Below are 24,777 nucleotides of genomic sequence, written 5' to 3' on the forward strand. Positions count from 1 at the left end.
ATGGAAAAAGAACAGAAATAGTAACAGAAGAAAACTTCATCTCTGTAGACCCCTTTGTTCAGTAAGGGCTGTAAAGGAGATAATTGGTTTTACCATTGAGTCCTATTTAGTATATTGTTTCTGAGTATCTAGCAGCCACTATTTTCAGCAAATGTGTGTATTCTTGCAGATTAAATTCTTGTCCAAATCATGTTCCCAGACCTGTGATGGGAATTTTATTTTCTGCCCAAAGTTGTCACGTGGTGACCAAACTTTTCCCCATTCTTAAGCAATCATTGCCTGGGGATAATACAGATAAGAGAGGGCATATTCTAAAGTAAAATTAAACTGGAAAAAATGAGAAATATTATTTGTGGCTCAGCTCCAGTATAAGTAATAGTCTACAGAAGACCTTGTCCCAGATAAAATATGAATAGCAGACCAGAGGGTCAAGAGGAATTATTCAGAGAAGCTAAACTCTCTTTCGCCTGACTCTTGATGTCCTTTTTGCTATAAAAATATACTGGAAGACACCATTGGGCAAAGTAAGGAATTTAAGCAAGGAGTGGGGGAAAATTCAACAAATGCATGCAGCATTTAACCTTGAACAGCTTTGCTCAATTCATGTAATGTCTGATAGTTCAGATGAATTGGTTGGACATACATTCGGTCGAAGCAGTGGATTTACCATTTAAGTGTGATATTTGTGGCTTGCTGCTCAAAGTCAAAAGCCTTTGTCTAATCTGAGTGCTTGAATCAAGTTGGCTTTGCTTGCTGATGGCTCCATTTTGCACTGATCTTACATCTAACAGTCATATGTTACATCACCCTTGTTTTGAAACAGCTGCAGTTACAGATGTTTGACATTATTTGTGCTACCTCATGGGCCAATCGAGACAAATGCTGTGAACTTCCTGGCTTGGTAAGAAACCTCTTTCAATAACTGTAGAATTTACCTTTTATTTTCTACTTTGTTGAGACAAATGTTTTATTGGGAATGGATGCTTAAAAGTTTTTAAAAATGCTCATCTCTGCTTGGATTACTTGTCCTATTGAAAGTCAACTAGATGTATGTTTCTAAATCAAGTGTGTGCTTTTGAGTATCGTGTCTTAGACTGTGCTAAATACTGTGTCTTAGATTGATAAAATACCTAGCATTTGAAATTCTGCACATCATTCTTCTCCTATCTTAACATTTTCATAGAGAGATGAGGAAAATTGCCCTGCCCTTCCTCATGCTTGTTCCTGTTCAGAAGCCAATAAGGGTCCCCTTGGACCTCCTGGACCACCGGTAAGCTTTTATTCAGCTTTGTAGTGAACTGTACCAAATAGTCCACTGGCCACCTTTATTTCAAAACTGTGAATCTACTGCCATTGTATAACTAATAAGGTTAAATTACACTTTCAAGTGCTGGTAAAGAGATAAAATTATATTCAGTTTATAATGAAGATGCTATGAATTATGTAAAGAAGGATTATGCTGAAGCAGTTGGGGTATTCTTTAGCCCTGGAACCCTTTTATCTGTTTGTTTCATTAGGTACCTCATAGGTAGTGCCATTTATTTTCAAATTTGGTTTGTGGAAACTCAGACAATTACTCAGACCAGAAATGGAGATATAGGCCCACTAAATTCTGAGAATTCTGAGAACCCAATCTTGCATCCCTGTCAGAGTCCAGGACATCCCTCTGGCTGCCCTGGCTGTCTCGAAACCCGGGCAGAGGGCTTGGGGACCTTGGCAAGAAGTCAGAAACACCTGTGGCTTCGATTTTAGCCCATGGGAGAGGCTGCCAATTCTATATGAGGAATTACAAGCCAAAAGGGTTTGAGTAGTGTAATAGGTGAATTGCCACAGGGTGGAAAAGCAGAATTTGGGGGTTTTTAGAGTGTAATTCAGGGGTAAAAGATGGAGGAATCTGGGCATGTCCTAGCCTTTTTTCTCCTTCTTCTTGTCCTCCATGTCTTGGTGCGATGGTGGCACTTTTCTATTGGTTTAAGGTAGAGATTCACTGTTTAACATAGGTGGTGGGCATTGGTGCAAAATCTGTAAATATGCAACACGTAGTTTTGAGTATATAATGTGGGAGTTGCCCAGGGCTCGAGGGAGACTGCTATGGCTTCTGTACTAGGCGGACCTTGGCAGGTCAGAGAGAGAAAGTTACAGATAAGAAATAATAAACAAGCTTGAAAACTCGACTTCACGCATTCCAGACCTCTTCTTCAGCTACTGGGCTAGGGGAACAAGGACTTATACGATTTTGGGGTCATTCCAAGCAAGCAAACCCCGACACATCCCAAGGCTGATTTTTATCAATTTAGGAAGGCTCTGCGACGGTCCATTATTGGTTTGGGTTAACAAGAATCCTGACTGGGAGATTTGTTGAATGGTCATGGTTTTTTTCTGTTACGACTAGATAAATATGACTGGTATCTTAGGGCTGCTTGCTGAATGAGTTTGAGATGAGGGTCTCTTGTGAATAGTTTGAACTGCATATTTCTCAGCTCATACTGTGTCCTGGATGTTCCAAGGGCATGTTTTTAAATGAAAGAGACAGGGAAGAAAGTAAATGAAAATGTTTTTGGTGTTAAAGTACACAAAACACATGAGATGCATCTTTAAGAACAAAATTGACTTGCACATAAGTCAATTGACTTGCACCTACAGATAGTAGGTCCTAGCAGACATTAATCCTCCTGATACCTCAGAGGGTAGTCTTTCTGCAAGAATTGTTCTTCAAGCTCTGGTATAAAAAGCTGGAAAGAAATTCAGGAGGAAATTCACTTAAGAGCTGCATCTTGAACAAGGAGAAATTATTCTATTCTCCTATTTGAATACATGTTATTAAACAAGTATGGATTAAAGTTTTCATTTCCACATTTTAGCATCCGGTTTGTGTTCTCTAAAAAATAGGGTAATTCACATTAAAATGTGAAATGAAAAATGTTTGAAAATTATTTGATTGGAAGGATGTGTATTACTATAGTTCAAAAGATATATGGATCAGGAATTGCTAAGGCTTAACCCAGTAGTAAAATAATGTACTTCTATATATTACATTTAGGATTAACCATGTTTTGAATAGCATAGTGCCAGGCAAGAGGAAACTTAAAATCAAGCAGAAAAATCACTGCCAAGGCAGGGAAATATGTGATTCTGGAACTCAGCCTGTTATAAGTTATTCTTTTTTGCAGACAGTTAGATGGTAGAGCTCTTAAAAAAAAAAAAAAAAAAAAAAAAAAAAAAAAAAAAAATTCAAGGCCTATGAAAAATCAGAGCAAAAGGAATAAAGTCAGTGTTCATCTCTGCGCCAACCAAAAGTCAGAAAGTCATATGTGCTATGTCTGGTCAGGAGTGCTCCAAGTCATTAAAATGTCATGTGACTTTTCTCCAAGCCAAGGATTCTTCTGTTTCAGAGATCAGAATCCTACCATGTAGCCAGTTTTAAACATTAGGCTAAAAAAACCTCCAAATAAAATGCTTCCATTTGTTTGGGACAGTAACTCTAGAAAGAATTTTTAACCTTTTAGAAAATGCATCACTTCAGGTAAGACAAAGTGTTGTTTAGAGTTAAGATTATCTGGCAATTTTCATCATGGGATACTGTTTTCGTGGCTTCATTTTTTGGCAGAATTTGATCCTGCTGTCTGAAGTTCCCCACACAAAGCAAAAATGAGATATCACAGAAAACTAATGCCTGCATTTGAAAGGAACACTGCAGAATAGAAGGTGAAGGAGCCAAAATTGTTGAAGGATTGGAGAAATTTAACTGCCAAAAATGTAAAAGCTTTCAGTGCTTCATAGGTTTTGACTACTAAAAAGAAATGAGGAGGTGTCTGGATAACAGTAGATTAAGACCTGTTTCTGGGGGAAAGTACTGGCTGCTAAGAAGTTATTCAAAATGAGGGAAGAAGGCATAACATGAATTTTTTGCCACAAAAAGAAGCACAAAAAATTTTGAAATTAATCACACAGGCTTAGAAGTGCTGGGGAATAACCACCAAAAAGTTTATGAAAAAAATGAGGGGGTCTCTTCTGATGCTTTCATCTTAAATAAATGTTCTTCTGGAAATTGTGCTTTTCCCAAGCAAGCTTACTGGGTTCAGAACATGGACAAGTGTACCAACTTCTGCATTAATATGAAAGCATATCATTTAATGGCTCAGCATTAGGCTATTTCTAAGCATATATTCTTAGTAAAAATGCAATCCATTTATGAGAACAAAATGGGAGAAAACTGTGATTGTGTTTATGTTAAAAAGTTGCAGTTATTATGCTGAGGAATTTTTTAATCTCAGAGTTAGGAGTAAGGCAGAGGAAGGAGAAAGGACAGCAGATTGGAATGCAGAAATATGAGTATCTGGAACTTTTCAACTGGCAATTGGAACTTGGAGAACATGGGATGAGATTTTAGGGTCAGAGCTGGCTGTGGTGGAATGAGTCATGGTCATAGAGATGTGGGATGGAAGAGAGAAATCTGAGGGAGTTGGGAGAGGTTGTGGAAAATTGTTCTGTGATCACACATGTGAAGACCATGCCATGATGCCTTCATTGAAGGGAAACAGTACTATGGGATTTCCAGACATTTCTGTTATTTCTCCTATTTAAAGTCTCATAGATACTGCATATGAGGACGTTTTCTATTCTTACCACTTTAATTTAACTGCTGTTATTTTTGTAAGTACTTATTGTAGCCCGTAAAGAGTTCTATTCAGTTATGGTGTCTAGTTGTACAAGGTCCTTTCTGAGTACAATGAATACCGGTAAAGCTCATATTCCAAGAGATTAGGCAGTATACTCAGATGGGGGAAGAGGGACATTTATGTGAAAAAAAAAGTTATTTATGCTGTCCTAGACAGAAAGCACATGTAGATGTTGTTGCAAAGCACATTCATGGCAGCCATCCACAGATATATGGTACTCCAGTGTCTCAGATGATATTAATAAAAAACGCAAAAGTGGGTTAATAAATGATGAGCAGATGTAGGCATTGCTGAAGAAAGCAAAAAAGAGAAAAATGTCCAGAAGAACATTTTACCTAAGAATAGCTCCAAATTAAACCATGGTCTAGTAGACTCTGGAGTTATCCTTGCTGAAAACTATTCCTAAGTCATTAGAATCACAGAATTATAGAACTGTTTCTGTTGGAAAAGACCTTCAAGATGATTGAGTCTAGCCATTAACCCAGTACTGCCAAGTCTGTCACTAAACCATGTGCCCAAGTGCCACATCTACATTTTTTTAAACACCTGTGGGGATGGTGACTCCATCTTGTCCCTGGGCAGCCTATTCTAAAGCTTGACAACCCTTTCTGTGAAGAAATTTTTCATAGTATCCAATGGAAACCTCCCACAGTTCAACTTGAAACCACTTCCTCTCATCTGTCACTGTTACCTGGCAGAAGAGACCGACCCCCACCTGGCTCCAGCCTCCTTCCAGGGGGTTGTGGAGAGTGACAAGGTCTCCTCTGAGCCTCCTTTTCTCCAGGCTAAACACCCCCAGCTCCCTCAGCTGCTCCTCACCTGAGTTGTGCTCCAGACCCTTCCCCAGCTCTGTTGCCCTTCTCTGGTCATGCTCCAGCCCCTCAGTGTTCTTGTAGTGAAGGGCCTGGAACTGGACACAGCATTCAAGGTGTGGCCTCACCAGTGCTGAGTACAGGGGCACAATCCCTGCCCAGGTCCTGCTGGCCACACTGTATCTGATCCAGGCCAGGATGCTCTTGGCCTTTCTGGGAACTCAGCCTTTAACAATGTGATTTTGGCGAGAACAGACAGATGTGCAGGAGGTTTCAGCAACTGGAAGGAACCCATGGCCACATTTCCCTCCATATCACAGCTTTCAGTGTTATTTTGATTCTTACATAGTGTGCATTCTTGGCTCTAAAAAGTAGTCACATCTGTGTTTAAATCTCTTCCTGTGGATGGCCACACTTCAGTATGTTCCCAGTTTAATTACTCCAGTGGAAGGATATTGACAGGATATTTACTGATTCTTGAACGCTGATTCAGGAACAGGAAGAATCTGTTTGGGCTTCTCTGGATTTCATTTCGTTTGAGAGTTTTGGTTTTCAGTGAGTCCCGTGCTTGTGCTTTACAGGGTGGTCCAGGTGTCAGAGGTGCCAAAGGTCATCGTGGTGATCCAGGTCCAAAGGTACTTTTTATAGCACTCTGTATTTGACAGATGCATGGGTTCTTGGTTTATCTCTGCTGCATGGAAACCTTGAAATGAATTCCAGATTGTCTCTGACGTTTTGGAGGAAAAAGCATAGTGAAATGTCATTGACATTTGCTGTGGCTCTTTCCAAAACAATTACTTTTCCTATTTGTTCCTTGATAAAGGATGTAAAATTCAGAATGCTGCTTTCACAGCATAAATCATCTTTCTTTTTTTTTTCTTTTCTTTTTTTTTTTTTTTTGTGTGTTTATAAAGAAACCAGACAGTTTTAAATTGAACCCTAACTGCTCAATCATGTTAACTCATATTTCAGATGTTTTTGAATCTATTGGTATTTAATTTTTCAAACAGAAGCTGCCTTTGTCCATATGATAAGAGTTTAACTTATGTCCTGTGCTACTTTAGGGACCAGATGGACCTCGAGGTGAAATTGGTGTTCCTGGACCACAGGGACCTCCAGGACCACAAGGACCCAGTGGACTTTCTATTCAAGGGCTTCCAGTGAGACTTAAAAAATCAATGGGCTTTTTTCTGTGATCTTTTAAACAGCAAATAGCTTAGACTAGACTGAAATAGCTTTTGGTGTTGTGATCAGAATCTGAATTTCAATATTTGAGATGAAATCACAGATGTGGGTTTGACCTCTAGTGAATATGTGTTAGATGCCAAAATTTATGGTTTTTTATTTTGAACTGAATTTTCAGTCAGCTGAAAGTATTTGATTGCAGGTTGAATATGACCTGGCATCCAAGCCTGTAGTCAAGTGAAAATAAATTGCAGTGGGGGCTGTGACATGGCACTAGACCAAAATGTTAATATTCTCTCTTTTTCTGGCTGTACTGCTCATCACAGATCAGTTCTGACTTGAAAGGTGTACCCAAGTAAGAACACCATATTCTCTGCCAAAATTAAGCAATAACATTCATTCATAATAAAATCTATCATCAGAGGAAGTGATTAGACCTGGAGTTTGCAAGACTGTTGTGAAATAAGTCACAGAATTTCATCATAAATAAGCATTGTTAGAATAATGAACCAGTAGCACTTATCTTGTTTCATACACCTCTCCAGTAGATGAGTACAGACAAGCCTAGAAAAGTAATAATTTTTTTTTTCTGCTATTTTTTTTTTTTCAAATTTACTACATTATATTACAATTTCATCCTTTTTCCAGCCTATATGATACTAATGAAAAATACAATGGCTTATCAAAGCTGTATGTTCTTGATTATGTTGTCATGGAAAATAATAAGAATACTTTAATTATAAGCGCAGTTATTTCATAGAGAAATTAGTTTTTTATAGAGGTTAAGGTTTGTTTATTATCTAGAAAAGTACATTCTTCTCATGCATATATACCATAGAAACATGCCTAGTTTCCACAGAAAACCCCTTTTTCAGCATTATTGGAGATACTGGTGAGGCCTGAAGTGAAATGAATTCCTTTAAAGAGGAAAAGAAAATAGCTGCCTTTTTTTTGGTAACAAAATGGCTACAGTTTTATCAGGTTACTTATGAAACCTTTAAAATTAGTTTTATTTTTTATGTTTATGACTTCTACATTTGCATTTTTGCAAATAAGAGTCTGTATGTTTGCTTTTCAGAAACAAACGTAGTCTATTTTCTTACTGGTTGCTTTCTTTTTTTTTTAAGAAGCTGAAGGGAACTATTAAAAATAGAAAATAATCATATATTTGGTTTATTATGTGTGATTGTTTATTTGCAGGGGCCACCAGGTGAAAAGGGAGAGAAGGGAGATCTTGGTTTTCCAGGCCTGCAGGTATTCTCTATTGTATACCCCGTCACTTACTAAGTTTGAATGTTGAATTGACATCATTGTGAGTTTAGGGCACATTTTCCAAACTGCTGAGAAATGTGTTGTTGGGGTGAATTTAAACAGGGGTTTAGAAAGAGGAGGAATCCAGGGTAGGCTGGTGTGCAGTGACCGATTCACTTGGGCCTGAAGAGCTGGTTACTTTCTTGTTTAATGCTGAAATTTTGTCTCTGTAGACTCAACACCTCTGCCTTTTAATGATGTGTGTTTACCCATCTCTTGTTTCACAGAAATGCCTTCTTTACTGAATTTCTTCTATGGCACCAACCATTATTGAGCTTACTGGTTCCATTTATTCAGAATATGTCATAAAGTTTCACTTGAAAATTATTTAGTTGGATTCTGTTAATTTGATCTCATCATTTTCTCTCCTTTTATAATGCTTAGGGTGTCCCAGGAGCATCAGGTTCACCGGGAAGAGATGGAGCTCAAGGTCAAAGGGTAAGCTAAAATGAGTATTTACATGTGTTTCATTCCTGTTCTGTAAGGGAAATGTTTCCCGACATGGTTGGTTTATTATAATTTATGCCATCTCTGTCCTTTCTGGAGATCATCTCTGTGTGCCAATAGGCACAGGAGGATGGACATCCTTCTGTCTGCTGATGAGGGTTGAGATGTGTAATGGGAACCCTGCATGATGCCTGTGCTTTATCTATTTGGTAGAAGTAGACGTCACTTGTGTTCAGCATTGCCAATTAATCTCTTGGCTTATATATTTAAAATTGAATGGTTGTTAAATGGCATATAATTAGTATGCAATCCAAGGCAATGATCAAAATTTGCTTTCTAGCTAATTAATGAAACAGAGACAACTACAAGGGAATTTAACATTGAATGTAGAATGATACCTGCAGAAACACTTGATATAAAGAAGTGAAGAAAAATAGTACCAAAATTTAGTCAATGAAGAAAAATAGTACCAAAATTTAGTCAACGTTATTCTGCTCCTGGTAAAACAACTGTAGATCCTTACAATCTGTCTAGGAGCCAGTAAAAGAAAATTCATTTTCATTTGTGCAGTTAAGCCTGTAAGTCCTCTTCTTTGTTTCCTTGGGGAGACTTCTGTTTCATTATTAGTCAGACTCTGGAAAATTATTGTTAGCATAGTACTAGATTTCTGTCTACAGCAGAAGTTCATTATGAAATATAACTTTTCAGTTTCATTTGAGCAAGATTTACATACTCATGATCCTTTTTTTGGAAATGTTAATGTAACTTGAACTTCAGGGAAATCTGGCAATTCTTTGATTTTCTGACCTTGTTATAAAAAACCCCAAACCCTGTAGCAAAACATGTATTTGAACTCACTGTTATGAATTTAAACATTGGCATATTTTTATGTCTACAAGTAATTCCACTGAAGTTACTGTAGAATTTGGGCAATAGATAAATGTTTTTTTTTTCTCTAAAAATCAAGAAAATAAAGGCATTTTATTAATATAAAGATTTATTCAATATTATCATCAGATGAATAACCTAACTGGAGGAATAGCCTTCTAAGTTTCAATTAAATTTTATTGAAATATGTAAGTAAATGCATTTTTCCCTTACTTTATAATACTGTGACATATTATGGTTTTGCATGTTTTTATGTCTTCTTTTTGACTGCATTGTAATATTTCCCTCTAAAGTGCCCAACTTTCATGCCACCTGTTCATCTCCAGATTAATAGAGACCTGGACACTGATGAACATTTGGGTTTTTGCCGTATTCTGTCTAGTCTTTGTCCTGGACAGGTTGAGATGGTGCTAAACATTGTACAAATAAGTGCTATGTGCCTCCTCCCTCTACATGCCTGATCATGAGGGACCTCGAGGTGCCTGCAGTTCAAGGAGAAAAGAACTCTGTATTTTTATGTTATTCTGTAGCTGACTTCATATTTAGCAGAGGATGCCCTCAGCTATGCCTTGATGCCAGGCAGCAGTTCAGAAGTGGTCTAGTTCTCCCACATGTGGGAGTTACCAGGTTGTTGCAGAGATGGTATTCCAGAGAAAAGCTGAGGAAGACTAGAGCAGCAAAAGCTTTTGATACGGCCTGGAAAAGTCATGTGGTTTTCATTCTGTAGAATACCCCACTGTTGTCTATAAAAAGGTAGGGCAATTACATAAATTGCCTGTTTTTATAGATATGGTAATAATGCTTTGTTTGTGTGTTCTCTTTCTTCTCTGCTATTAATCACTGGAGCTGGATAAACATCCCAGAGCTCATAAAATTAGTTCTGTTAGCCTGGTATTGTCTCTGTGCGACCCTTATGCAATGTTGTCCAGCTGTAATTATTTCTATGGCAACAAATAATTATGCTATACTGATTTTATGGTGTTGTAACTCATTTGATTCCTGTGAAGTTATGACAACATTAAATTGCTTTTAATGGGCGAAGATCCAAACCAATTATTTCACCGCAGTCTCTTTGAAGACCCAGCACTTAAAAAGGAGATAATTCTGAAGGGCATAACTGCAAAGGGGAACTGGAAAATTCCTGAGAAGTAAATTGCCTTTTTGTATAATGTTTCTTTTGTTGGGTTTCCTCCTGTTAGCCAAGATGCCAAAATGTTTTGCAGTATTATACTACAAGAACTGAGATTTTCTGTGTTTTTCTTACCTTAGTTATCCCTTCCTCTTTAGTATTTATTGATTTTAAATATTTTAATTATAGTGGTACTAGTGCTGTAGAGTACTTAGGCAGGTTGCTAAATCACACTGATTTTAATGGGTGGTAAGCATAGGGCTGATATTTTTTTGGGAGATCTCTGAGAACTTTGAACCAGGTATAATGTAATATTAGACTCATGAAGTGCTGAAATGGAGATTTTCTTTCCTCCAGTTCCTGATAATTGGAATCACTTCACTTTTACAGTTTGTTTTCCCTTCTTTTTGTTTTGATTTTTAGTGTTCATACTTTCTGATTTTCTTTTTGAAATCAGTTGAGGAAAGGGTTTGATTTTCCTTTCTTAATGTTGTAATTCAACACTTAATCTGTAAAATTTCTTTTTTGTATTTCTGAACTTGGTTTTTAGTCCCTGACTTATTTGCTTTTTCTTTTTTTTTGCTATGTCTTTTACAAAGACATAGAACACCTTCCTTGCCAGTTATATGAATTCATAAAAAGGTCCTTTTCATAATGACATACCTTCCCTATGAAGAAGAAATAAATAATAAAAATACTTTGTGAAGGTTGAATCAGAGTAAAAAAAAGGTTTTTTTTCCTGATAATAAAGCAAATATTCTGAATATGCATGACAATATTTTATAACTGAGTGGTAACCTGTTTGAATCTACATCTCCACATGAGGAACAGTCCCTTTCTCTTTCATCAGCTTCCAGAGTGTCAGGAAAGATTTTATCAATGTAAACCAACTTATTTTTATTGTGTGGCTGGAGCTGTGGTTGTTTGGTGTCCTTTCTTGCTGCCCCGTATTTGCAGCTAGCAGTACAGGGGGCTTTTAGTAAAGAGAAGAGATCATGTTTCTCCACCAATAGTCCCAAGCATTTCATGTTGAAAGACAGATCTTGAATTGGCAGTCATGTGTCCCAGGCTGCAGGGGTTTTTAAAAGGCTCTACATGAAAATCTTTCAAGCCTGACTCAGTAGCTTCAGTTAAGTTTTTTAAGTTTTTCAGTTAAGTTTTGGTATCTAGTCCTACTTGAAAAGTCACTTCTCCACAAGTTCCCCTAAACGAATTCCAGGCTACAGAAAGCCCAAGAGTTTATAATGAGGTCAGCAGCAGTACTGATTTCAGCAGACTTGAGACTTTACTGGTGATGCCGTTTGTATTTTGGCAAATAAAATCCCTTCAAAAAATTCTGTCAGAGCTACACTCCTTCTCTAGAAATTATATAAACCTTGATTCTAAGACCTACATCCTAGATCACACATCAAAATTTGTCCTATTCTGCTCTTGGACATGCAGTTCCATGGGAGAGAATCAGTGGCTTTGTGCAGAGTCATTTCTATCCTGGATGTGACAGAGCTATGTAATTCCTCCAGTGTGCTATGTAATTCCTCCAGTCATTCCCCTTGGATTAGAGGTGGTTAAACAAAGAGGAGAATTCAATAAATGGGAGATTAAATAGCATTTACAAGGCTTCAGTACTCAGAATACAACTTCGTGAATTCTCACTGTGCTCTATTTTCTTCTACATTACACACACCAAAAATTATGAGAGGAAGAGCCAGAAGAAATAAATTCCCACTTTTCCTGCCAATTTCCTGGTACTTACTAATCTCTGCTCTCAGCTCAAAAGTTCAGAATGAGTGTCAGATCCATTCTGGCCATCAGGTGGTCTGAGTAACATCATCTTCAAATGCTGCTGGCGGCGCAAAAGACCTTTAGTCTTTTACCAGCATGAGAGAATGGGTATTGCCATGCTCTTTCTTGAACCAGGCTTCTATTTGATTTATATATAGCAATTTTCACATCTAGCAAATACAGTAGGAGGTGATCTTTTGTGGGCGATACAGACACAATGCCAAGAGAAATAAACCCTAGGAGAATATACAGGAGGTGATTACTGAGCAGCCAGGAGTAAGAGCACTGCTCAGAAGAAAGAAATTGTGAAATATATTCCAAGAAAATGTATTGCTGATCATACTGTTAATGCTACCCTTTGACTGGGGTTGAGAAGAGAAAGACATACAGTTTTGTTTTTCTTTAGAAGCTTGTGTGAATCCACACTAGATCCTAAAAGTCAGTGGAAATCACTATATTTCCCTCCTCCTAGTTAAATTAAGCCCTTAAAAGGGTCAAATGAGTTTTCATCCTCTTTGGAACTGAGCAAAAATAAATAGAGGTTTTACATCTTTGCTTTAAAAAGTGAAACACAAATATGAAGGTGTCAGCTTCATCTGGCTACACTGTGGAATATGAAGGTATTTCCTTATCAAGTCTAAGGTTGCCTAGATAACATAATGTGAGTTGACTATGTGGCTTATTTTAGCACTGAAACAGCCATCTACTAGATTTTTTTAAAAAACCTTTTCAAGTATATGGCAGATAATATTATTCCCCAGCCATTTTTTATGCCATATGATTGCAGATTTGAATAGTAGTTTCCAAACTGTGCAAAGCATAAAACCAGTAGTATTTGTTATATTCATTACTAAAACCATGGCAGAAACAAAGATTTGGAAAAAAGTACAAACCAAAAAAGTTGTAAATTTTTCTTCCGAAGCTCCATGAGATACTGAGGCCCGGAACGTTCTCTACTGTGTGTGTGTCACCATAAACATTTTCAAAGATTTCAGCAATAAACCAAACACTTTCCAGCATAAACCACCTTTCAAACTGGTCTTGAGCCAGAGGTAAAACCATATATCTCCTGTTCAGGCTGTGTAGTAACTAAAGAATTGCCATCTCCAGGCTAGTCAGAAACCCAAGCTTTATAGCATGTGGATACAAAATGTGGTTCATACAAATTGGTTAATTTGTAAGAATACTTCATTAATAGTGTATTTTCTTCTACATCTGGTCAGTCTTTTTTTCTGTGATGTACTCTTTTCCAGTTTCCAAGTTATCTTTAGTTTTTGGCTCTCATTTCTGGAAGCTCTGAGGCACGTTCATAATGTAAAGCACATGAGCATTCCTGCTGCTTCCTGAATCAGGACCTCAGTGATAGCTGGAGCATATGTACAGCACTGCTGGGCAGATAGATCCACTGTCTTGCCATCTTTCAGCACCTCATCAGTGGGACTGTGGATACTTGCAACCAGTGAGAACAGATGTAGCAACGTGACCTTGTGCTAGAGAGGTTTGACAGCAAACCCTCTCATTTATTTCCCTACAGAAGTGTTCTAAGTGAAATTCACTCAGAGGTGAAAATTGCCAGTATGAAGAATTTTATATTGTTTTTTCTTCAAAAATATTGTGAGACTAGCTGGATTTTTTTTTTTTTTTTTTTTAATCTTGGTGACACTATAGCTCCTTTTCAGAAAGAAACCTTCCCCAGGGCAAATAAGAATTTTTTTCCTAAGAGATCACTACCAAGTATTAATTTAGAAAAAAAAACAAAAACCACAACAATAAATAAAAACGAAACCAAAGAAAAAAAGTAAAAAATTTCTTCTAGATGAAACAGAACAGATTAATGAAGTACATATAAAAAGCTGATAAAATTGCATTTATTTATCTTCTATAGGGCTTTCCTGGCAAGGATGGACCCACAGGCCCACAAGGACCTCCCGGCCCAATGGTGAGTATTGCCCATGGAATTTCTTACTGCAAAAGTCAGCAGGATTTGGGGGGATTACAGGTCACTCTTATCTATGCTACAGTGGATAGAGCAAGGTCAAAGAAAGTTAGAGTTCTCATGATGCACAGAGTTGGCAGAGAGCTGCTTGTCCAGTGTAATTTCTTTCCACTCCTACTTAGCTCAAGAAGAAAATGTCTCCCATGGGAAGGGGAGAGAGTTGTTCTGTCAATGGATTGATAGTTTGTTCTTTGTCAAGCAACTGCACTATAAAGAGGGAATTCCTGCTTTTAACATTTGAAACAAAACTTTCTTTTTGTCAAAAATTCCAATTAGGAATGCTAGCTGAAGGGAACCACCAAGTTTTACTTGGCTTAGAGGCTGGAGGTGAGCACAGGTGCTCTCATAGAGTAATCAAGGAAGACAGCAGAGGCTACATCCAGCCTCTAATGCAGGATATATGTTGCCTTCAGAATCAGTCTCAGCCTTCTCAGAGCAGCTAGGCAAAGTTAATGCATTCTAAATAGATTTAAAAAATTAGATTAAGCTGCTGGTTGTACTGAGTATTCTCCAAGCCATCTTATTGTTTTTTACAAAGAACATTCTGAGTCATCCCCCCTGAACACAGTATTGACATCCCAGGACTTTGTCCAGTGGTTCAGCAATTCCTGCCTGTTCTAGAAAGCAACCCAAGTTATTTTTCTCAAGTGCTTTTCTCAGAGCTGTGCTTATGGTGCTCTTTTTCCTGTAAATTGTATTTCTTAGTTTTCTCTCTGGGAATCTCCAGTCTTTGACTGACAGAACTGTCTGTGCACTTCTCCTCATCAGGACTCATGGATGTTGATTGTCATCACCACTATTTTCTTCTTTTTCCACATAGGGCATACCTGGTGCTCCAGGTGTTCCAGGTGTTACTGGAAGTCAGGGGCCACAAGGTGATGTTGGAGCTCCTGTAAGTAAAACTAACTAATATTTCTCTGTCTGCTGTTGTGCATTGGTTGGTTTCTGAGTCTGGCTTCACTGTTTGACAGAACTCCTCAATATTTATTGCCTATGATCTGTTTGCAGTTAGTTTGCAGTTAAACATCATATTGACCTTTCTTTGTTCATTCTTTGTAATTAAATATATTTGTTGATCTTACATACAATGTTTGGAATATAGGGATTAGAGTCAAAACACGAGATTAAAACACAGAAGTTAAAAACACAACTATGTGAATTTGTAGTCTTTGTTTAATTACATTTTTTTTCCCCTTTGCCCTTCCAGTGACTCTCTGGAAATTCAAGTATTTATTAACCTGAGTATTTCCAAAATATAATTCTGATTTCCAAACTGTGAAAATAATATATGAATAAAAATCTGGCTTTTGAGGTTACTCTGTGTTTAAATCAGAACAAATGACTAATGACTAGGGCTTTTTATATAATTTTTGGAAAATTATATCCTCTATATCTAAAATTAGTATTAGGAACCTCCAATATTATCTCTCAGATGCTATTTTTTAATGAATTATTTTAAAAACTCCAGAACAAAACATTTTGACTGAAAGAAATGAATATAACTATGAAATGAATGTGTATTTTATGTGAAAGAGAATATTTATAGTGAACTTCTTTGTCTCTGTAAGAGTTCAGACAATACTATGTATTCATATTTTAACATTTGATGACTTGTTTAATTATAAAGACTGCTCAGCTTTTCCCCATGTATTACAGTAAACATTCTATTTAATTTTTAAAGACATCAGAATGGGACAGTGTGCATTTCTGACTCTATTTGTAGGATAGATTTTTTTTTTCCAAAATCCAGTTTGGTTTGGAGATTTAGCCAATGCAAGAATTTTTATTTGTAAATTGACTGATAATACATGAGCAGAGATATTAATCTAATACATAGGTCTGAATAGTTTCTAAGTGTAATCATGGAATCTACAAAGGAGATTTGATGAGCTATGGAACTTTTACTATCAATATATAACATGTTGACTTTGCAGTTCCTGTCCAAACACATGTTCCAGATGCTGAACAAAATTTTCTAGAGTGTAGATATTCCTGTGAGTCATGCAAGAGCTTTGTTGTGGATGGTTAGACTCCAGTAGTGCAGAAAAAAACAGGTGGCTGAAAAATGACTGAGCTTTCTATTCCAAAACGTAGAGTTATAGAGGCCTTAGAAATAGTCTTTTAGTCTTTGTAGGAGTTTCTTCTCTCCAAGGATGGAATAAGCTGTGCTTAACCATGTATCTGTCAGCAACCACAAGGATCATCAAGTCCAACTCTCAAGTGAATGGCCCATACAGGCATCAAGCCCATGGCCTTGGTGTTATTAGCACCAGGCTCTGACCAGCAGACCTTTCCTTGTCTGTTGGTCAGAAATATGTAGCCTACCCCACAAACTGATGTTGGTGAAGTTGCAACTGCCCTAGACAACTTGTTTCAATCCATAATCCTCCTCACTATCATTACAGTATTACATTATCCTTAATGTCAAACGTAATTTTCTGGCCAGTTTAATCCCATTGCTTACTCTGTTCATTGTGGATACAGAGTCTCAGTACAGCAAATTTCAGGCTGCTATTTTGCAAAAATTAGACCTGTTTCAGCCATGTGAAATGCATAATTTCAATTCAGTGTGTGGCAAACACTTGTGAAAGTCATTGTTCCCATGTATTTGCCAAAGGTGAACATTTTGTTGAGTACTGAAATAAGTGTATTTGTCACTGCCTGAAAGCTTGTTTATTTTTCTTTCTTCTCCCTTTACTATGAATCTGCAAGGCAGACAAAGTTCCAGTGTTAAAAATTTTGAACAGAACAAAATGAGAATTAATTTTGTATTGAATCTTTTCATAGGGTCCTCCTGGAGCTAAGGGGGAAAGGGGTGAAAGGGTAAGTCTGTGTTCATATTAGCTGTGGGGTTTTTTTCCTGCCTGGCCTTCTGTCTCATAAAGAGCTTTTCCCAAAAATTTATGTTTCTCTGTGTTTACAGGCACAGTAGTTTTCTCTTTGCAATGAAGCAAACTTTCCTTCTTTTCCAGACATGGTCTTTTATATAGCTACATTAATGTTTTGAAGGTGGGAAGTATGTGGCAGTAAGCATGCCTCCAAATCTCTCATTAGGGTTATCTTCTCCGGCCTCTGATTGCTGGCCAAAAAGAGAAATGGGAAGCAATGAAATCACAAAATTTCTTTGGCTTTCCTTTCTCATCTGTGAGCATATAATGTCTCAGCAATAATAAATATCCTTCTTTGCTCAAAGTGCTGTCAGCACAGAACTGACTCAAGAAACTGTTTCATGACTCTGCTGCTGTTGTTATCCAGGGTGATCTCCAGTCCCAAGCTATGGTCCGGGCTGTTGCTCGTCAAGTGTGTGAGCAGCTCATCCAAGGCAAGTACCGAATAGTCCATATGCTTCTCTCTCTAGAATGGATTTTTCTGCCACAGTTACTTACAAATATGACACTTTTCAAAATATCCAAGGGGATCTGTTTGTTTTAGACTAGACAGTTGAGATTTATGTTTCAACCAGATTTATGTTCAACCAGATTTATGTCCAACTAGTGCTGATTAGCATCAGCCTTCTGAAAAAAAGCTGGAATTGTCTCCAAGCTATTACAGTATACAGAAGCTTCTGCTGCACCAATTTAAAATTTTTATAGACATAAAATACAAAAGCCCCCCAAACCCTTACCGAAGTAAGAAAATAAAATCCTGCCCAACAGTTCTTCCATTTTCTGTGCCCTCCCTAACCTACTATTTCTCCCCCAACTTGTATACAACTTCGTAACACCAAAGCATGACAGACCACAGCTAGAGAACCTGCTAGTATTCTACTGAAACTTTGCTGAACCAGATTTTCCACTGCTATTTGAAAATTATGACTTTTTATTCCTGACAGGTCATATGGCAAGATATAACTCGATTCTGAACCAGATTCCAAGCCAGTCTGTCTCAACACGAACCATTGCGGGACCTCCTGGTGAGCCAGGTCGGCCAGGGGCTCCAGGGCCACAGGGTGAGCAAGGATCACCAGGCATGCAAGGGTTTCCAGGAAGCCCTGGTCAGCCAGGAAGACCAGGAGAAAGAGGTAGGCTTCATATTTCACAAATACAAAATTATACCTCCCTTTCCTGATACATTCTAACAGCTTTTGTCTCCTGTCTAAATGTGAAAGCAACATTTTCTCACTAATTAATTGGTGAGCTTAACACAGACCATAATGAAGGCTCTGGACACTCTGTCATGAAAGTCATGCAGGCTTTGCCAAGTGTGTTTTGGCAGGATCAGACAGAGGTTTAATGTTTAAACTGCAGAAGATTGGTGGAATATAATTGTGCACATCCCATCACATCATGTTTCTTCTTAGTAAGACTCTAAAGTGAGCAGAATCTCTAAATGTACAAGCAAAAGAGCAATTGAAGAAAGTCAGATGCAAAACTGATGTGTATGTTGGGGAAATGCTGAGCTTTTCTGATAACTTCAAATGTGTCAGTCTAGGAATTTCTGAGTCATGACTACCTGAAAGGAGCAAGATTGGTAAAAAGAGAGAAAAATTCCTAGTTTGAGGGGTTGAGAGAATCAAGAAAAGGAAATGGGGAGGTCAGAGAGAAGTAATACACTTAACATTTACAAGAATTCTCTTCTTTATTCTCATATGCAGGCTAGATCCCATTCTCCTTTCCTCCACGAGCATTGTCTAATAGTAAAACAAGCTCCATGTTTGATTTACTCTCTTTTGGTGCAGCCCTGGCTATCTTTTGTGTCCCAGAGTAGCGCAAACCTCAGGACATAATTCTGAGTAGATCTATAATTGTGAAAGTGCTCTGAAGAACATCACATGAGGAGGTGACCCAAAACCCAAGAGACAAATGTGATTCAGAGCAATGAATTGGTGTTGATCTTACAAAATCTGCGAACTGGGATTTTAAAAATTAACTGCTGTGAAGACTATTCAGGAACTTAATAGCTCCAGTTCACAGTAGCCATTATGACCATAGTTACAACATTGTTTTTAATAGAAAGTCTTTGAGTGAACCTGTGTGTCTTGCCCTCAAGATTGTAAATCTCATTACCATTTTGAAAAAAGAGGCAAGGTTTCAGGTACTGACCCTTCAGTCCTGCTTTTGCTTGCTCCATCTGAGCAAAAACCAGGCACTGTCCAGAAAGGAGGAGGAATGAGGGAGTGTAAGGCAAGTAGAAAAGAAGATTGGAAGAGACAGCAACTGAGGAACTGACTTTAAAAGGGGTGATCTGGAGACAGTGAATGCAGATTTCGGGATATTTGATTCCACACTAGCATATTTTAAATCTTTCCCTTCTTTCTGGGAAGATGTTTTTCAAGCTAGGACTTTGGGAAAGGGACAACAAAAATGCCAGGCTGCAAAAAAAGGAACATTTAGCCTGGACTTTTTGTGTTTGCTGTGCTGATGTCCAGACATGTCCAGACGTTGTGGGATCACAGACTGATTAGATACAGTCATTTAAATGAAACATGATGTGGGTTGGCCCACTGCAGACAAACTGAATGTCTGGGAAGCATTGGCAATAGAGTACAGATAGGGTAAAAAGACATATTACCCTTTCCTCTCTATATGGATAACTGATGTTAGAAGGGACTGATTTTGGCAGGTAGTGCTTGTGGGGAGCTTTATACTTGGTAGAGAGAAAGCTCTAATCAAGCATCCTTCAGAACTGCAGTCAGATTTTCATGAAATGTGATACCAAATGTTGGGAGTGTTCTACAATATTTTCAGCTTATAATGAGGTTGTTTCAAGAATCCATGCGTAAACTTTAAGACAAAATAATTGGCTAGTTTATTTGGAGTTCAAATGGATTTTAGAACATTTGTGTAATTGCAGCCTTGAACAGAATCTGGAAGAAACAGGAAAGAGCTCTTTCAGAAACGAGACATAAGTATATAATAATTTATTGCTTCTTGAGGATTTAATTTCTTCAGAAACTACTGAACTTTCAGACTGATTTGTGTTTGATGCAGTAGCACTTTACTGAGCAGGAAGATACCTTTTGCTACAGACTCTTGGGATATTTCTGAATCAGTTTCTAAGGAATTGCTTTAAGCCAACCCCAAAATGCAAAAATTAAAATTAAAAATTAATTAACCAGCTTGTGGAGAATGATTGGAAGTTTTTCATGGATTCCTAATACTTGCTTGATTCGACATGTCATACATGGAAGCAGCAGACTAAAATTGCTCAGCTTCTGGATGGAAGGAAGGGTTTTTAAGTTTCCAGTGACTACAGAGGGGAGGGTAAATGGAGTCAGACTCCATCCTTTGCTATGTTCTGAAGCATTGTTTTCATTTAACTTGTTCAGCAAACACAATGTATTGTCTTGTCCTGAAGATCTTCAGCCAGCTACCTGGAAGTCTTTTTGTAAAATGTTTTCATTAATGTCATCAGCATTTTGGTTGCATATGAAGCCAATTTAATATTCAAGCCCAGTGCCAGACTAGCAACTCTAAAAGTCAGGCTCTGCATTTAAGTTCAGAAAAAGCCCTGCACTGAGTGTGCTGAGAATGAATAGTCATTAGAAGGAAAAATCACCTGTTTGCTTATCTCGTAGTGTTGCTTTTCCCCCCTCAAACTGTTGGAATTGCTACAAGAGCCTGTTACTGGCTCTGAGCTGAGTGGCAAGGTTGTGATAGAGTGGGAAGATAAAAAGGTGGAGGGAGGCCAGATGTTTCTTTCAGCTCACCTCTCTTGCCTACCACCTATTCAATCCCAACCTGTAAGAAGGGGGCACTTCAGAAAGCAGCTTGTGTAACTGGTTAGAAATGGTGCACCAAAGAAAGCTTTACTGGAAATGTCAGCAGTGAGAGACATCAGTGAAATTCCCTGCTGACTTGCCTGGCCAGCAGCTTCTTTTCCCTTGTTTATGTTGTCATTCCACCAAGCATTAATCAGAGGCTTTGGAAAGAGACATGGATGGAGTGTATGGAGTTCTGTTAGAAACCTGCACTTGAACTTCTAGGTCCATGATGTCCTGTTCCTGGATGGGATTCCTCTTAGTTGTAGCACATTGAGCTGGTCCTTCCAAGAAAGACCACCTCAGTGAGAAGGGACAAGTCATTCTCTTGACAGATTCAGTTCTCAGTGTCTGTTGCCAGCTGAGAGGCCCCATTGTATTACCAGGCCCCTACAGCACATAATCCCAGATAAATTACTAGAATTTTGCTCTTTGCTTATTTGCATAAGTATAGGAGTTTGGAAAAAAACCAAACACTGATTATTCACAGCCCTCATCTCTATTTTAATTTTAACTAGCTCACAGCATTGGTTTCTATTTTCCTTTCAGCTAGTTTGAACATATTTTGTTCTGGTTTTGTTTATGATCTGGGACTTAAACAACTAGTGTCTGGCTTCTGAGTGCCCAGGAAGTAGTTGCACCTCTGCAAAATGGTATAGAAACCAAAATAATCAACACTTTGTTTTCTTCTTTTTGGTTTCTAGTTATTTTTATAATACATGGGTAGTTTTCTCAACTTTGTGGAAAAATGGAAAAGCCATAGTAAAAATTATTCTGAGGCACTGCTAACTTTCAGATGCTGTGAAAGTGCAGTTCTTCTACTACTGAATGGACTTCAGCTCTTATGTGGTCTGAAGTGGTGAATAAAACTTACAGCTACTCAGCCCATCCCACTATGATTAAAGTACAATAAATACCTAAGCTGTCACTGGGAAAGTTGCTGTTCTCAAGCACAGCTTCATCCTTATTTACTTCCTGGCTTCATATGAAAGAGCCAGTTAAACATGTGTTATCAAAAGACACATTTACAGCTGTGATGGCAAAATTTCAGTGGAGTTAAATTGAACTTTTGCCAGTTTCATCAATTAAATATTTTTATTTCCAGTTTTAACTTCATCTGGATTAAAAAAGAAAAAAAATCACAACTGTGTGTTATTTTACACTATGCTCACAGCTGAACATCTTGAAAAGAGGACATTTTTGGTAGTAGTTTAATTCTTCTTAAGTGCAATACATAGTTCTCCTCACAGGACAGTATTCTCTTAAAGACAAAACAGATAAAGAACACCTGAGATTTCCACTTGTGCAGATACCATGGACATTTATTTTTCTTTGCTAGAGAATGTGTTCATGAATTTGGTGTTGTTTTCAATAACTGATGAGATCAGAGTTATTTTTAGTGAAGGGTTGCAAATAATTGATTTCAGTTGCTTGTGATCTCCATGGGCTGAAGACATTGCATATTTTGGATGGGGACAAGATGTAAACCCATGGTTATGAAGGGGAGAGACAGTTTGATGTTATTGCTGAAGCATGTCCAGAGCACAAATATGAAAGCAGTTACTGGACCTGAAGGCATTTTTAACTCAAATGGCAGTTTTGATACACACACTTTCATTCTGAGGGCAGTTAACCACTGCAGTAACCCACAATGCAGTAACCCACAAGAATGATGGCTTGTCTGGTTGACTTTCTGTAAGCCATGCTCTGCTGGCACCAAAGATGACTTGGGTGAATTTTGAATATTCTGCCATTTATTAGGAGTGAGCCAAGAGGTCTGTGAGTCTCTTAAGTCCCTTAGGGAAACTCAAGGCTTTAACTCATGAGCATTTTGCCTTAGGAGTAGGATATTTTTGCTCAGTGTTTATGTTCTCTTTAACTTGGATAAACTTTACTGGAAATCAGACTAAAAGAAACCTGATGCAGACTTTTATCTTGGCCTTCAGTGTTTGTTTTCAGTGTTTGCTTTCAAAGAAGGTTTGCCCTGCACAAGAGATTCTTCTTTTATTCTAGAATTAATTTTTCTTCCTTAGCCTGAGTCGATTTGTTCCATGTTTAGCATTTCTTACTGACATTTTATCCTGTGAACATCACATACGCGTGTATAGTTTTGTGTGTGTTAATAATTATAATTGAGTGCATGGCAGGCTGTGATTTCAAAACATCGTGGCTGTTGCCTTTGAAGTCACCAAGTAATGTTACCATGCAGTAGGACAAGCAATGGTCCTTGTACTAAACAGCTGTGTAGATTGCAGATGGTTGTAACAGGTCAGTCTTCTAAGGAAAAAAGCAATTCACACAAACAGATTTTGCCATTAGCAAAGGGCAAACCTTTCCTTGCAGGTCCTGTGTGGTGAGAGATAATTTGGATAAATTTACCTTGTTACAAGGCCTGCAGCACAGACAGAGAATTGCAATAGATGAGTTTCTGCATATGTTTGAAGCAAGCCAGGGCAAAGAAAATTTCAAGCATGTGGAAAAAACCACCACCACCCTTCCCTCAAAATTACGTAACTGAAGGAAATAAAAGGCAAAAAAGGGAAACAGGCAATGCCTTAACTATGCCAGGACAGTGGCAAAGAACTTTGTAGAGGTAAGGTAAAGAGGTCATCCATGCTTTGGTTAAAAATGATGTGCTCACTGTGGATTTACTGGTTGCAGTGGTGTGGCTTGTGTTTTCCATGTCATTGGGTCAGACAATATGTTGCCCTAGAAACCTCTTGCTCCTGCAGAAGACCCAGAACTCCTCCACAGATGCTGAATCCACTTCAGTTCAGTGGGCTTGTATTTGATAAACTTGTGCGAGCAATTCTTTGCCACTGAGGGGTTTTAATTACATTTTTTTCCACACTTAGACTTTTTATTTATTTATTTGCTTCCATTACAGATTAGCTTAAGAAGGTAAAAAATATCTTCTGTGACTCCCTGAGGGGAAACCTGATGAGGAGGGGCTGAGGCCATTTGGTTTGTTCAGCCAGGAGACTGAGGAGAAACCTCATTGCAGTTACAACTTCCTCGTGAGGAGGAGGGGCAAGCACTGGTCTCTTCTCTGTGGTGACCAGTGACAGAACCCGAGAGAATGGCCTGAAGTTGTGTCAGGGGATATCAGGAAAAGGTTCTTTACCCAGAGGGTGTTTGGGCACTGGAATTACTCCCCAGGGAAGTGGCCACAGCACCAGCCTGACAGAGCTCAAGAAATGTTCGGACAATGGTCTCAGGCACATGGTGTGACTTTTGGTGATGCTCCTGTGCAGGGCTGGGAACCAGACTCAATGATTTTGTGGTGTCTTCCAACTCAGCATATTCTGTGATTCTGTGATTCCTTGCAAAAATGAGGTGTTCTCCAGCTGTTTTGCCCTAAGAGGTAGCAGTTACCTGAGCAGAGAGGAGGGAAGGAGCCCAGTCAGTTGGAACTGTAGATATTGCCCCATCCAGGGCAGCAGCTGTTTTCTTTCTGCTCTGTGTTGATGAAGGTGCCGTGTATAGACTTTGATTCTGAAAGTGGGGAAGCTGTGAAGCCAGGAGAGCAATTCCCAGTGCTGGGAGGGAGGTCTGGAAAATGGGGGGGAAGTCCCACAAACCAGCCAGGATTTGGTGTCTTTGAACCATCCAAATCAAACACAGACTTTATGAGAATTTCCAAGTCACCAGTGGAAACTCAGGGTCTGGAATTTATAGTTTTGACACCTACTATAGTTCAACACTGCTTATTGTGATGGCTGCATATAGAAAGTGTTTTTATAGGATGCCATAGTGGTAGTGCAGAAGGAGATGGAAAGCTGGAAGTAAGCAGTGCTTTCTCTGAATTACTAGATTTGTGATCTCCACAGATCAGACACAAGGAGAGA

The 24,777-nt window shown here is 38.3% G+C and overlaps 1 protein-coding gene across 4 annotated transcripts in view; it reads left to right on the forward strand.

Annotated features, from left to right (window-relative positions):
• Positions 1 to 24,777, forward strand: part of COL14A1 (collagen type XIV alpha 1 chain) — a 112,281-nt gene that overhangs the window by 83,424 nt on the left and 4,080 nt on the right. For all 4 annotated transcript variants that reach the window (XM_053994064.1, XM_053993911.1, XM_053993990.1 and 1 more), the window contains exons 35-45: positions 824 to 901; positions 1,184 to 1,270; positions 6,073 to 6,126; positions 6,556 to 6,651; positions 7,877 to 7,930; positions 8,372 to 8,425; positions 14,119 to 14,172; positions 15,050 to 15,121; positions 17,017 to 17,052; positions 17,485 to 17,551; positions 18,062 to 18,250. In XM_053994064.1, the coding sequence (XP_053850039.1) occupies positions 824 to 901; positions 1,184 to 1,270; positions 6,073 to 6,126; positions 6,556 to 6,651; positions 7,877 to 7,930; positions 8,372 to 8,425; positions 14,119 to 14,172; positions 15,050 to 15,121; positions 17,017 to 17,052; positions 17,485 to 17,551; positions 18,062 to 18,250 (841 nt within the window). The remainder of the gene's footprint in view (positions 1 to 823; positions 902 to 1,183; positions 1,271 to 6,072; positions 6,127 to 6,555; positions 6,652 to 7,876; positions 7,931 to 8,371; positions 8,426 to 14,118; positions 14,173 to 15,049; positions 15,122 to 17,016; positions 17,053 to 17,484; positions 17,552 to 18,061; positions 18,251 to 24,777) is intronic.

Source organism: Vidua macroura, chromosome 1 (genome assembly GCF_024509145.1).
Source record: "Vidua macroura isolate BioBank_ID:100142 chromosome 1, ASM2450914v1, whole genome shotgun sequence".
NCBI lineage: Eukaryota > Metazoa > Chordata > Aves > Passeriformes > Viduidae > Vidua > Vidua macroura.